The sequence below is a fragment of the Neoarius graeffei genome, chromosome 28 (assembly GCF_027579695.1).
Source record: "Neoarius graeffei isolate fNeoGra1 chromosome 28, fNeoGra1.pri, whole genome shotgun sequence".
Lineage (NCBI taxonomy): Eukaryota > Metazoa > Chordata > Actinopteri > Siluriformes > Ariidae > Neoarius > Neoarius graeffei.
The window spans coordinates 7,445,890-7,460,130 of record NC_083596.1 but is presented as its reverse complement, the minus strand read 5'-3'; the positions used below and the strand labels follow the sequence as shown (position 1 = coordinate 7,460,130).

General features: G+C 43.6%; 1 protein-coding gene across 1 annotated transcript in view; it reads left to right on the top strand.

The window, feature by feature from the left end:
* Positions 1–14,241, top strand: part of dcc (DCC netrin 1 receptor) — a 638,603-nt gene that overhangs the window by 463,129 nt on the left and 161,233 nt on the right. Inside the window, exon 12 of the mRNA XM_060912655.1 lies at positions 3,332–3,381. Coding sequence (XP_060768638.1) covers positions 3,332–3,381 — 50 coding nt within the window. The remainder of the gene's footprint in view (positions 1–3,331; positions 3,382–14,241) is intronic.

Sequence of the window (14,241 nt, the reverse complement as noted above, 5' to 3'; positions counted from 1 at the left end):
ATGAAATGAGATGAAATGAAGATGAGATGAAAGCCCTATACATAAATCTTTTGTCTTTTACTCTGGCTTTTGTTGTTGATCATGATGAAACTACTGAAAAACTGTATTACAGTACAAACTCTGTTATCTGAACAGCTTTTATCTGAACAGCCTCTTAGTTATCCAAACTTCTTCTCCAGAGAATTTGGATCATTGAGCTTCTACCGGTACTGTACAGTAAACCCTGCATTTATTTTCCTCAAAAAGTAGCTCGAAATGGCCTAGATTGCATCTCTCAGCTTCCCTGAAATTTGGTGAGGCTCCCAGACCCCCGGCCTAACAGGAAGCCTCGCTGCGTTCAGATATGCTCCTCTTTTTCATTTGTCAATGTTGGCATCTCTGAAAATGTGAGTAATTGTTGATATGATGAAATTTATAACCCTTGGATTTACAGAAGGAGTCTCCAGTGTCACTACTTTATGGTTTCTCGGTAACATGAAACACAGCTTTGGTTTTGTCTTCTTAACTTCAAGAAAGAGAAATAAATTGAGTCTAGGGAGGGAATGACAGGTTATAATATAAGTAATAACATGAATTGCTATTAATTACTGTCACTATAAATGAATATCTCATCTCATTATCTCTAGCCGCTTTATCCTTCTACAGGGTCGCAGGCAAGCTGGAGCCTATCCCAGCTGACTACGGGCGAAAGGCGGGGTACACCCTGGACAAGTCGCCAGGTCATCACAGGGCTGACACATAGACACAGACAACCATTCACACTCACATTCACACCTACGGTCAATTTAGAGTCACCAGTTAACCTAACCTGCATGTCTTTGGACTGTGGGGGAAACCGGAGCACCCGGAGGAAACCCACGCGGACACGGGGAGAACATGCAAACTCCACACAGAAAGGCCCTCGCCGGACCCGGGGTTCGAACCCAGGACCTTCTTGCTGTGAGGCGACAGCGCTAACCACTACACCACCGTGCCGCCCCTATAAATGAATATGAATGTGTTTATTTCATTAATTAAAGGTGCTGACTGCAAAGTCATCTGAAATTTTCAAATTTTTTTTATTATTGTGCATGGCATTTTCCTATGTCTCATATGAACAATATCATGCGGACAAAAGTACTGATATTTCTACCGATATTTCAAAGCAGGTTTCATGCATGCTGGAATGTTATGGGAAATTCCTGATAAAGAAAAATATGACAAAGGTAAGCTCAATAGTAATAAACAAGCCAGGGCCTAGATCTAGCATATTTTATGGTGTTTAGCCTTGTATATGCATCATCAGTACATGATAAACATACTGCTGGTCGAGTCAAGCATTAGGTCTAATAAAATATATCGCATCCAAAGCCCACATCCACATTGCACAGAGCTTTCATGCTAACCTGAGATAAAATGTTCTTCATACACATGGGAATGCTTTGTTGGTATCCAGTCTTCTAACTGCAGCTCACCATTTTTTCTCTTCTTTCTGGGTTTGCCGGGAAGCAGTGAAAAGATAAGTCAGGCTTATCTCCATGACTGTTATTACATCCAAAAGCACTACAGGTCTCTGGCATTGTTCTTTTCGCTGTAACTTCTACAAGTTTATCTGTACTACAGGGTCCAGGGTGTACCCCGCCTTTCGCCCGTAGTCAGCTGGGATAGGCTCCAGCTTGCCTGCGACCCTGTAGAAGGATAAAGCGGCTAGAGATAATGAGACCAGCAGTATGTCCTCTAAACTTGCTCTAGTTGCACTCACTAGGCAGGCTTTCCTTTGCTTTTCCACTGGCTTTTAGCTCACGAGAGAGTGGGGTCTGCCATGTTTGCCCATGCCAACTTCATCTCATTATCTCTAGCCGCTTTATCCTGTTCTACAGGGTCGCAGGCAAGCTGGAGCCTATCCCAGCTGACTACGGGCGAAAGGCGGGGTACACCCTGGACAAGTCGCCAGGTCATCACAGGGCTGACACAGACCCCTTTTCCACCAAATCAGTTCCAGGGCTGGTTCGGGGCCAGTGCTGGTGCTGGTTCACAACTCGTTCAACTTGCGAGCCAGCTGAGAACCAGTTTGCTTTTCCATAGCTCGCGGTGCTCAGGGAAGCCACGTCATTACGTCGCTGTATACGTCAGTTACATCGCTGTATACGTCAGTTACGTCGCTACGTTTGCATAAACCTTGGCGCGAATATCGAAGCAAAAACAACACGGAGAAGAAGAAGCAGCAGCAGCAACAACAATAATAATAATGGATGACTTCGCGTTTGTACAGCTGCTGCTTCTCGTCACTTAAAAATGGCGATCTTTCGCGGTCTTGTTATTGTTGTTGGTCTTAAGAACTCCGCCCCCCTGCTGACGTAAGTGGTTCTTTCCTCTGGCCCAGCAGAGAGTTGGTGCTAGCCTGGAACCGTTTTTTCTGGCCCCAGAGCCAGTCCTTTGTCAGTGGAAACAAAAAACCCGGTTCCAAACTAAGCACTGGCCCCGAACTGCTTTGGTGGAAAAGGGGCAACATAGACAACCATTCACACCTACCGTCAATTTAGAGTCACCAGTTAACCTAACCTGCATGTCTTTGCACTGTGGGGGAAACCGGAGCACCCGGAGGAAACCCATGCGGACACGGGGAGAACATGCAAACTCCGCACAGAAAGGCCCTCGCCGGCCACGGGGCTCGAACCCGGACCTTCTTGCTGTGAGGCGACAGTGCTAACCACTACACCACCGTGCCGCCCCCCATGCCAACTTGTTTTGGTTAAAAGTAGAGCAAACACACCTCACAGTGGTCACATGATGTTGTTGCTTGCTTGCTTCGGCAAATCCCGGGGCAACCCTGGCCTAATGGTGAGAGAAGCAGCTTTGGGACCAAAAGGTCACTGGTTTGAATCCCTGGAACAGCAGGAATGGCTGAAGTGCCATTGAACAAGGCACCTAACTCCCACCTGCTCCCCAGGCTGCTCTGGGTATGTTGTGCGTTGTTCTGGATAAGAGCGTCTGCTAAATGCCATTAATGTAATGTAATTGTAAAACGCGGGACACTTTTTATCTCTGCAAAGCATTTACACACAGGATACATGGTGTGTGCATCAGCAAAACATGTCGAAAGTCTAACAGCAATAGAAACAGAACATTTTGCCCAGAATTCAACTTTGCAGTCAGAACCTTTAATAAAATTTGCTGTAAAAAAAAAAAAAACATTTCCGGATATGTTGTAAGAAAATAATCAACTCCTGGTTCAGAACAATACCTCTGCTTCACGTCGTTGATTATTTTACGATAAGAGCACGTCCGTAAATTGATTTACTCCTTCCAAAAACAAGTCTCCTAATGTCTATCATCTTCTTTGATTCCACAGTTCCAAGTGCTCCTCCACAGAACATCTCTCTTGAAGTGATCTACTCGCGAGTGAGTATGAAACACAACAGCACTGATTTGTGTTCAGCCCTCAGGTGGTATTGCAAACATGTCCAGTTATTAGCAGTAAAGCTGCTGAGCGTTCCACTCCCTTTTGATCAGTAACGGCAGGATGTTTACGAAGGTTCAGGAGAGATCAGAGGAAATGTGCTGATTTGTGCCTGGCGTAAATAGAACAGCGATTGTGCACAAGAATGCACAGATCATTTGCTTCGCGTTTTATGAAAATCAAAGCACGCAGACGACTTTTTTCTGTTTTATCTTTGTGCAGGGCGACTGGATTAGTACAGTGTACACATTAATTCTTCTGAACGGCAACAAATCGGCTTTCAAGTCCAATATAAACCTCTGAATTTATCAAAGTTTTATATTGAATTCTGAACTTTTCACCTTCTAAATTAGCTGAAAACTGAAAATCAGGTCAATCGTAATGTTAAGCTGATTGATGAGACGAGACCGAGATTAGAATGACAGTTAATTAATTGTTTATCATGGCTGAGCGTGTGTATGTTGATACGTGTGTATGCCTATTACCTGTAATTAAAGAATAACCTAAGCCTGATATAAGCTTATATGTATGATGTCTTACTTTAAACACGCTCTTGAATCGCCCTTCATTTTGAATCAGGATTATCAGGATTACAGGAATTACAAGAGGTTGATGTTGTAATATTAAGAGATTTACTTGCCATGAAGAGTCAACATTGTTGTTAATCTCCAGCATAGGTGATGGATTTTCCTGTTTACATGGGGACAAAATGAGACACAAGGACAGCTATGATGTTGCATTCATTCATTCAAAGCTTTATTTATTTCCGATATGTAAAATGAGTCAAAGACTCGTAACAAATACGTTCATTCATCTCATCTCATTATCTCTAGGCGCTTTATCCTGTTCTACAGGGTCGCGGGCAAGCTGGAGCCTATCCCAGCTGACTACGGGCGAAAGGCGGAGTACACCCTGGACAAGTCGCCAGGTCATCACAGGGCTGACACATAGGTGGGGTTTACATTAGACCGTATCAGCGGATCATCAGATTAACGTTTTTAAAACGATTAGCGTGCACACAGCAACGTCAATACACGATTCGCGTGCACACAGCAAAGCCAATACACGGATACGCTAATCACATGACTAATTCGGCACGTAAGTTGAGAAATGTGTCAGTGCGGCTCATCGCTTCCTCCTCAGCGGCTGCGCTCCAAATCACTCCGCCCTGAACAGCGAGTGCCCTCTGGAGGGTGCGCACTCCGGCCCTGCGCAGCTCACAGAGCGCGCGAGTGAAGCGCACGAGCAGTGATTCGGGACTGAGCCGCTGTGCGCAAGTCACTTACCACTTGCAAGTGGAAGGATGGCAAGCCTAAAGACAATCATAACTACACAATGGGCAGTATTTGCATCAGTATTTGCAGTATTTTCATACTTTTATACTCTTTAATGAAAGGTGATACAAGGCGGAAGTCCACGCCGTTTTTCAGCAGTCGCGTCACACGACCAACGCCAGCGAATCAGGAAGGTGGATGTCACAGTGACGTTGTCCAATGACGACGCCAGCTAGAGCTCAGCACAGCGTATCCGCGTAGCCGCGTATTCTCAATGTTTACACAGCACCGGACCAGACACGATCTGGATTGAATACGTGGACCCTGGCGGATTCCCGTTTCCCGGCGTTTCCAGGCGTTTTAATGTAAACAGACAGTGCATCCGCGAAGAAAACGAGACAGATACGGTCTAGTGTAAACTTGGCCTTAGACGCAGACAACCATTCACACTCACATTCACACCTACGGTCAATTTAGGCTACGTTCACACTGCAGGCTGAAGTGACTCAAATCCGATCTTTTCGCCCATATGTGACCTGTATCCGATCTTTTATTGACAATATGAACGACACAGATCCGATTTTTTCAAATCCGACCCAGGCCGTTTGGATATGTGGTCCTAATTCCGATCCCTATCCGCTCTTTTCATATGCGAATTCAGTCTGAACCGCCAGGTCACATTCATCCGACTTACACGTCATCAACAAGCCACAAACGTCACTATTCTGCGCTGAAGTAGGCGGCGGATCTCTCAAAAAAAGTTACAACAACATGGCGCATAATCACGGGCGCAGATAGAGGGTGGGACTCGTCCCACCCAGATTTAAATTCACCTCGTTCAGTCCCCCCCACTTATAGGGAGGAAAAAACGTCTATGTTGTCTTTCTTTGTATAAGGCAAACCTCACGGAAAACTCAAAAGACTAATTACCATTCGGTTTATTGAGGTGCACAGCAGTGTATACATAGTTGCAACAACTCACATAAAACAAAGACTGATATTCGGTTGGTTGAGCTGCGCAGACTGCACAGGTTGCAAGCTCGAGCTTGGTTGCTATGGTTACTAACAACAAGTTTGACAGGCATATCGGGGTTGGGTTGGTTTGCTGGCAGCTTTGTCCCCCCCCAGTTTTTTGTCCCTCCCAGTTCAAAAAACGTATCTGCGCCCCTGCGCATGACATCAATGCGAGGGACGCTTCGGGCTGTGAAGGTTCTGAATCTTCTCAATGGAAGGACGCAGAGGTTAGGGAGCTGATTTCCATTTGGGGGGATGCAGCTATTCAAGCTAGATTGGATGGGTCATACCGCAACCGGGCGGTTTTACTTCCGTAAACACTGGCCATGCTCACTGCGTGTGACGTCGTCGTATCCTGCAATGCGCATGCGGAACACTTTTAGGTCGCTTTTCGTTCATACTGAGGATCACATACAAGTCGCATATATTTGTTAATGTGAACAACCTCACAAAAAAATCGGATTTCACAAAAAAATCGGAATTGAGCATTAAGCCTTGCAGTGTGAACGTAGCGTTAGAGTCACCAGTTAACCTAACCTGCATGTCTTTGGACTGTGGGGGAAACCGGAGCACCTGGAGGAAACCCACGCGGACACGGGGAGAACATGCAAACTCCACACAGAAAGGCCCTCGCCGGCCATGGGGCTCGAACCCGGACCTTCTTGCTGTGAGGCGACAGCGCTAACATGGTTAAATGTATTTTAAAAAAAAACAAAGATCTATTTGCATTCATTTTGTCACTTTGCTGCAAAACATGTCTTGGCTGATCAAGAAAATTATTTTCCCCCCAGAGCAATCCTTAAAAGGTGGCATCAGTAACACTCTTTCTGTAAAATTCCTTCTTTCTTTTCTCCATCACAACGGAGTCAGTCCATCAAGCTGCACATGATGTGGTGGAATTCCTTCATTCGAGTGCTGCAGGTTTTCGATTAGAGCCATTTGAGGACTTTGCCTCCCTCTCTCTTGTTCACTCGGGTCCCTGGGCACGTCTCTGCGTGAGGGAGAGCACAAAGGCGCTATTGAGAGCGCTCGGTCTGAGGTGGCTGATAAAGCGGCGTTTAGGAGACGAAATGGGCTTCTATTGTCTGTCCATGGCGTGCTGTGAATGAATTTGCATAAGAAATTAATCCCACCCTCTCGGCACACACACGATACTGATGGCCGACTGCCACATTTAGACCGTCTGACAGCAGAGCGACATCTGTACGTGACGTATTGGAGAAACCTGTTCTGTATTGCGTTTGATTTTGATTTTAATATTCCTGTACAAACTGAGTGAGATGAGTGGTTGAAAGAGACATTGGGAAAATTTATACTCGAACGACGTAATGACAAAGCCAGGGGTACGATATTTTTGCGGACCGTGCATCATGCTTAGGGAGAGCACGTTTAAGAAAGAAAACATTTTCATTTTTCACCAGAAAATGAAACTGTCTGCTTGTGCATCATTTGCTACCTAGGGGAAAAGGTTGTTAATAGATGGAATCAGATGGATTGCTCCTATAAAAGAGGTGACGAGGGAGCCAAGGCAGAGCTGTACGACGCAGGCTACTACATCTGTGCTGACACAAATGGCTCTATCCATAATCGCTCAAAATGCTCTCACCAGTCATCGCCGGACGAGTTATAACAGCCTAAGCTCCCATCCGTTTATTAAAGAGTGACTGGTGTGGGTTTTAAATCAGTCGCTGATGATCTGTATCACGCTGTGGAACAAATACGTCCTAAATAATGTTCCAGGTAATGAGGTCAGACTCGGTGGGATGCTTGGAGTTGTACGTAGTATCTCTCGTATCCCAAGTGTGCGGTGCAGGAAGACGTGAGGACCACAGGGTTCTGCTGGGCGTCAGGACGTCAGGAAGGCGGACCAAGCCTGGTTCATGTTCAGTTAATAGTTTGTCACGAAGACCATTTAAAATACTGTACATTACAGTTCCTTATAGCATGTGTTGTTGAATTCTTGGATCTGATAGGTCAGAAGCTGTTGATTCATTTTCTACAATACAGGTTTTTTTTTTTTATGCCGACAGGCGATGAGCTTATCCCATCGTGTGTTGTCCATCTGGCATCGTCCACATTTCACAAAAATCGCTTCTTCTCTTTCAGTTCTTCACTGATTTTTATTCTTTTTGGCAGGAAGGTAGGTCTGCCTAGGGTGTATATAGCTTCTACCCAAATTTGCATAATTGCAATTAATAATGAAGATATGGAGTAATTAATCAATCCCTAACGAGCAGTTTCCACACAAATTGCTTCTTCTCCCTCAATTCTTCACCGATTTTGATTCTTTCTGGTATGAAGGTAGGGGTACCTAGGGTGCATATAACTTCTACCCAGATTTGCTTCATTACAATTATTACTGAAGTTATGGACTAATTAAGCCTTAATGAGCAGGTCAACAAAAATCGTTTCTTCTCAGTCAGTTCCTCGCCGTTTTGGATTCTTTCTGGGAAATAGGTCGGTATTCCTATGGTGGATATCGCTTCTATATATAGCTTGTACAGGTAGTTGTCGACTTACGACCTATGCGACTTACGACCGATCGACTTTACGACCATCTGGTTATGACTGGCAAGTGTTTCCCAGCTGAGCTAGCTGAGTGTACGACAGTTTCCGCCCCAGCTCCTGGCAGCGCCTCTCGCCGTGTACGATAGTTTCCGCCCCAGCTCCAGGCACATGCGCAGTCTCTTTCGCGCTCCCTCGTGCACTCCGTCATACAGTTTCCGCCCCAGCTCCTGGTTTATGAAACGAGCAAACGCTCCCTCCAGCCCGAGCGCTGCAACAGCTGATGATGACGTAGACGACCCAGAGCCAAGCACCAGTGATGCCAGCGGTCACTAAATTTTGTATTTTGCTTTGTTTTACATTTGTATTTTGGTATGTTTCAAACTAAAATGTTTTCTATTTTTCACACCTCGATTTCATATTTTTTGTTTTGCACATATTAAACAAATTGTACTGTACGCAGTGTACAACCCTGATTCCAAAAAAGTTGGGACAAAGTACAAATTGTAAATAAAAACGGAATGCAATAATTTACAAATCTCAAAAACTGATATTGTATTCACAATAGAACATAGACAACATATCAAATGTCGAAAGTGAGACATTTTGAAATGTCATGCCAAATATTGGCTCATTTGAAATTTCATGACAGCAACACATCTCAAAAAAGTTGGGACAGGGGCAATAAGAGGCTGGAAAAGTTAAAGGTACAAAAAAGGAACAGCTGGAGGAACAAATTGCAACTCATTAGGTCAATTGGCAATAGGTCATTAACATGACTGGGTATAAAAAGAGCATCTTAGAGTGGCAGCGGCTCTCAGAAGTAAAGATGGGAAGAGGATCACCAATCCCCCTAATTCTGCGCCGACAAATAGTGGAGCAATATCAGAAAGGAGTTCGACAGTGTAAAATTGCAAAGAGTTTGAACATATCATCATCTACAGTGCATAATATCATCAAAAGATTCAGAAAATCTGGAAGAATCTCTGTGCGTAAGGGTCAAGGCCGGAAAACCATACTGGGTGCCCGTGATCTTCGGGCCCTTAGACGGCACTGCATCACATACAGGCATGCTTCTGTATTGGAAATCACAAAATGGGCTCAGGAATATTTCCAGAGAACATTATCTGTGAACACAATTCACCGTGCCATCCGCCGTTGCCAGCTAAAACTCTATAGTTCAAAGAAGAAGTCGTATCTAAACATGATCCAGAAGTGTAGACATCTTCTCTGGGCCAAGGCTCATTTAAAATGGACTGTGGCAAAGTGGAAAACTGTTCTGTGGTCAGACGAATCAAAATTTGAAGTTATTTTTGGAAATCAGGGACGCCGTGTCATTCGGACTAAAGAGGAGAAGGACGAGCCAAGTTGTTATCAGCGCTCAGTTCAGAAGCCTGCATCTCTGATGGTATGGGGTTGCATTAGTGCGTGTGGCATGGGCAGCTTACGCATCTGGAAAGACACCATCAATGCTGAAAGGTATATCCAGGTTCTAGAGCAACATATGCTCCCATCCAGACGACGTCTCTTTCAGGGAAGACCTTGCATTTTCCAACATGACAATGCCAAACCACATACTGCATCAATTACAGCATCATGGCTGCGTAGAAGAAGGGTCCGGGTACTGAACTGGCCAGCCTGCAGTCCAGATCTTTCACCCATAGAAAACATTTGGCGCATCATAAAACGGAAGATACGACAAAAAAGACCTAAGACAGTTGAGCAACTAGAATCCTACATTAGACAAGAATGGGTTAACATTCCTATCCCTAAACTTGAGCAACTTGTCTCCTCAGTCCCCAGACGTTTACAGACTGTTGTAAAGAGAAAAGGGGATGTCTCACAGTGGGAAACATGGCCTTGTCCCAACTTTTTTGAGATGTGTTGTTGTCATGAAATTTAAAATCACCTAATTTTTCTCTTTAAATGATACATTTTCTCAGTTTAAACATTTGATATGTCATCTATGTTCTATTCTGAATAAAATGTGGAAGTTTCAAAATTCCATATCATTGCATTCCATTTTTATTTACAATTTGTACTTTTTCCCAACTTTTTTGGAATCGGGGTTGTAGTACGCAGTGTGTTTGACTTAAACCAAATAATGAGCCAAGGTAATGATATAAGAAAATGTTGATAAAATAAGACTTTAAGATGATTACAATATCATTACACATCACAATATACTTACGTTCATTTAACATAGGCCGACTTACGACCAGATCGGTTTACGACCGGTCAGTCGTAGCCAAATGCAGTCATACGGTAAGTTGACGACTACCTGTATATAGTGTGTATATAGCCTGCAGCATTTATTGCGCAAGGTGGCCCACTTTAGATCGTTCCTTCTGGACTAGACGGGACCGGAGTGAGCTACTCCATCATTGACGGTCTCATTTCAAATAGAAATGTATCATCAATGACTTGGTGAAACTTTCTGTAAAGAGATGTTTATTTTGCATGTCTGCTAACATGCATACAAAGAATAACAGGAACACGATCAACATGAGTTAACTCCGTTTCACATCACCCTGTCATTGATTCCCCCCCCAATAACACAACGTAACCCACCCAAAGGTTTTATTTCTACCTCATCTCATCTCATTATCTCTAGCAGCTTTATCCTTCTACAGGGTCGCAGGCAAGCTGGAGCCTATCCCAGCTGACTACGGGTGAAAGGCGGGGTACACCCTGGACAAGTCGCCAGGTCATCACAGGGCTGACACATAGACACAGACAACCGTTCACACCTACGCTCAATTTAGAGTCACCAGTTAACCTAACCTGCATGTCTTTGGACTGTGGGGGAAACCGGAGCACCCGGAGGAAACCCACGCGGACACGGGGAGAACATGCAAACTCCGCACAGAAAGGCCCTCGCCGGCCCCGGGGCTCGAACCCAGGACCTTCTTGCTGTGAGGCGACAGCGCTAACCACTACACCACCGTGCCGCCTTTATTTCTACCTTACTCTGCTTAACTCTTAACCCCACTGGCACACATTGCGTCCAAATTCACATCCCCAATTCTCAGTTTACCGTAATTACTTACAAAGTTTTCATTGTAGTTGGATATTTCGCACACCTTATGAAACGACAGGATTTCATCTTTCCAACTGTGCTAGTTAAATGTCTATGCAATTAAGTGTTGGTGAGAAAAATCATTTTGAATTGACATCAAATTTAATCATGGTTACAATTTCCCTACAGCTCCGAGTCCATCTTGACACCCATTACTCTTGTTTGAATAACTCATTACATAGAAATAAAACACACATCAGAAGAAAGAGCCGAGCGGGAGCTTTGTAATGACGCTAGTAACATTTCTACAGTATTTAAACTTACCGATGTAATCATGTGATGAATACAGATCAAACATCTGCAAAATAATGTCTTAACTAATTTCTTGACCCATTTCCACGCTCATGCTTCTTGGGTGAATAAATCACGAAGTCCATATCGCTTCAAAACGTACCACAAAAAATAAACTCAACATAAATAGCAGGTGTCTTGGTGTCTCAAAGCCTTCTCGAGTTTTTAAATCACAGCACATAAATCTCCTCTCCAAAATGATATCTTATACAAAACACAGCGTGGATTTATACGGAAGCCGAGAGAGGCCCTTCATATAATCTTTTTTTTTATTCACCTTGTTATCCCGAGATAACGACATAATTAATTCAGGATCTCGAGAAAACAACACAACTACAGTAATTCGAGATCTCGAGAAAACAAAACCGTTATTTCGAGATCTCAAGAAAACAAAACAATTATTCCGTGATCTCAAGAAAACAAACAATACAATTATTTCATGATCTCGAGTAAACAGGTGAGAAATGGTTCATTCAGGTGCACCAAGAGACTTGTGATATGCTGACTTTGGGGCTATTTCTCATTCTGTATAGACGCAACTTTGGTCATTAGAATGTCTGGAATAATCGATCACCTAATAAGGCAATATTTTGATCAGGTTGACACAGGGAGAGATTGCATTAAGTCTTTTAATAAGGGATAATTTCAAAATGAGTCCGCGGCACGGGCGGCACGGTGGTGTAGTGGTTAGCGCTGTCGCCTCACAGCAAGAAGGTCCTGGGTTCGAGCCCCGGGGCCGGCGAGGGCCTTTCTGTGCGGAGTTTGCATGTTCTCCCCGTGTCCGCGTGGGTTTCCTCCGGGTGCTCCGGTTTCCCCCACAGTCCAAAGACATGCAGGTTAGGTTAACTGGTGACTCTAAATTGAGCGTAGGTGTGAATGTGAGTGTGAATGGTTGTCTGTGTCTATGTGTCAGCCCTGTGATGACCTGGCGACTTGTCCAGGGTGTACCCCGCCTTTCGCCCGTAGTCAGCTGGGATAGGCTCCAGCTCGCCTGCGACCCTGTAGAAGGATAAAGCGGCTAGAGATAATGAGATGAGATGAGATGAGTCCGCGGCACCTCCGCAGAAGACTGGCCCGGCTTCGTCTCTACCGACGGAGATACAGTGATCCAGCTGAGATCATGAAATAATTGTTTTGTTTTCTCGAGATCTCGAATTAGTTGTGTTGTTTTCTCGAGATCCTGAATTAATTATGTCGTTATCTCGGGATAACAAGGTGAATAAAAAAAAGATTATATGAAGGGCCTCTCGCGGCTTCCGTAGATTTACAAAATTTTCCTAACGTTTTTCTTTGACTCTTCTTTCTTTTTTTTGAACTAGCAAATTAATATGGACAACTTTTTCTCTTGGATGTGATGGTATTTAATTGTGTAAGTGACTATTCTATTTCTGTCATTGGAACCAGTGGATTCAGATGAATATTTTATTTATTCTCCTGTGTTTCTATCTAAATGACATGTTAATCGACAAATGGTTGAAAAGATTAAAAAAAGAGTAAAAAGATAGATTTGTGAATGGTTTGTACTCATATGTAAGTATTCAGATAATGAGACACAACAAATATTCTCCCCAGGGCCTCATAGCATCATGGTATAAATATGATGCAAAATTGTCTGAACGCTATCGGTGTTAATTTTATAATAGATTATTCAGTGAATTTGATGCTATTTCAAAATGACCGTTTACCAGGATGGTATATGAAATCTCTGGGGAGAGACACGGCTCTTTACTTACTTTTTCAGGGTTAATTATTTGTTGATGTCAACATTCATAATAAGTGTTCTATTCTTTCGATTGCTTGCATTCTGATATAAGTGAGAGCGGGGGGATATGTAAGTGAGCAGTAGCTCACAGTTGATCTTTTTTTTTGTGCTGAATTCCTGTTTTTTTGCACCATCTACAATGTATATATTTACAGTGGTGCTTGAAAGTTTGTGAACCCTTTCGAATTTTCTATATTTCTGCAAAAATATGACCTAAAACATCATCAGATTTTCACACAAGTCCTAAAAGTAGATAAAGAGAACTCAGTTAAACAAATGAGACAAAAATATTACACTTGGTCATTTATTTATTGAGGAAAATGACCCAATATTACATATCTGTGAGTGGCAAAAGTATGTGAACCTTTGCTTTCAGTATCTGGTGTGACCCCCTTGTGCAGCAATAACTGCAACTAAACGTTTGCGGTAACTGTTGATCAGTCCTGCACACCGGCTTGGAGGAATTTTAGCCCGTTCCTCCGTACAGAACAGCTTCAACTCTGGGATGTTGATGGGTTTCCTCACATGAACTGCTCGCTTCAGGTCCTTCCACAACATTTAGATTGGATTAAGGTCAGGACTTTGACTTGGCCATTCCAAAACATTAACTTTATTCTTCTTTAACCATTCTTTGGTAGAACGACTTGTGTGCTTAGGGTCGTTGTCTTGCTGCATGACCCACCTTCTCTTGAGGTTCAGTTCATGGATAGATGTCCTGACATTTTCCTTTAGAATTCGCTGGTATAATTCAGAATTCATTCTTCCATCAATGATGGCAAGCCGTCCTGGCCCAGAAGCAGCAAAACAGGCCCAAACCATGATACTACCACCACCATGTTTCACAGATGGGATAAGGTTCTTATGCCGGAATGCAGTG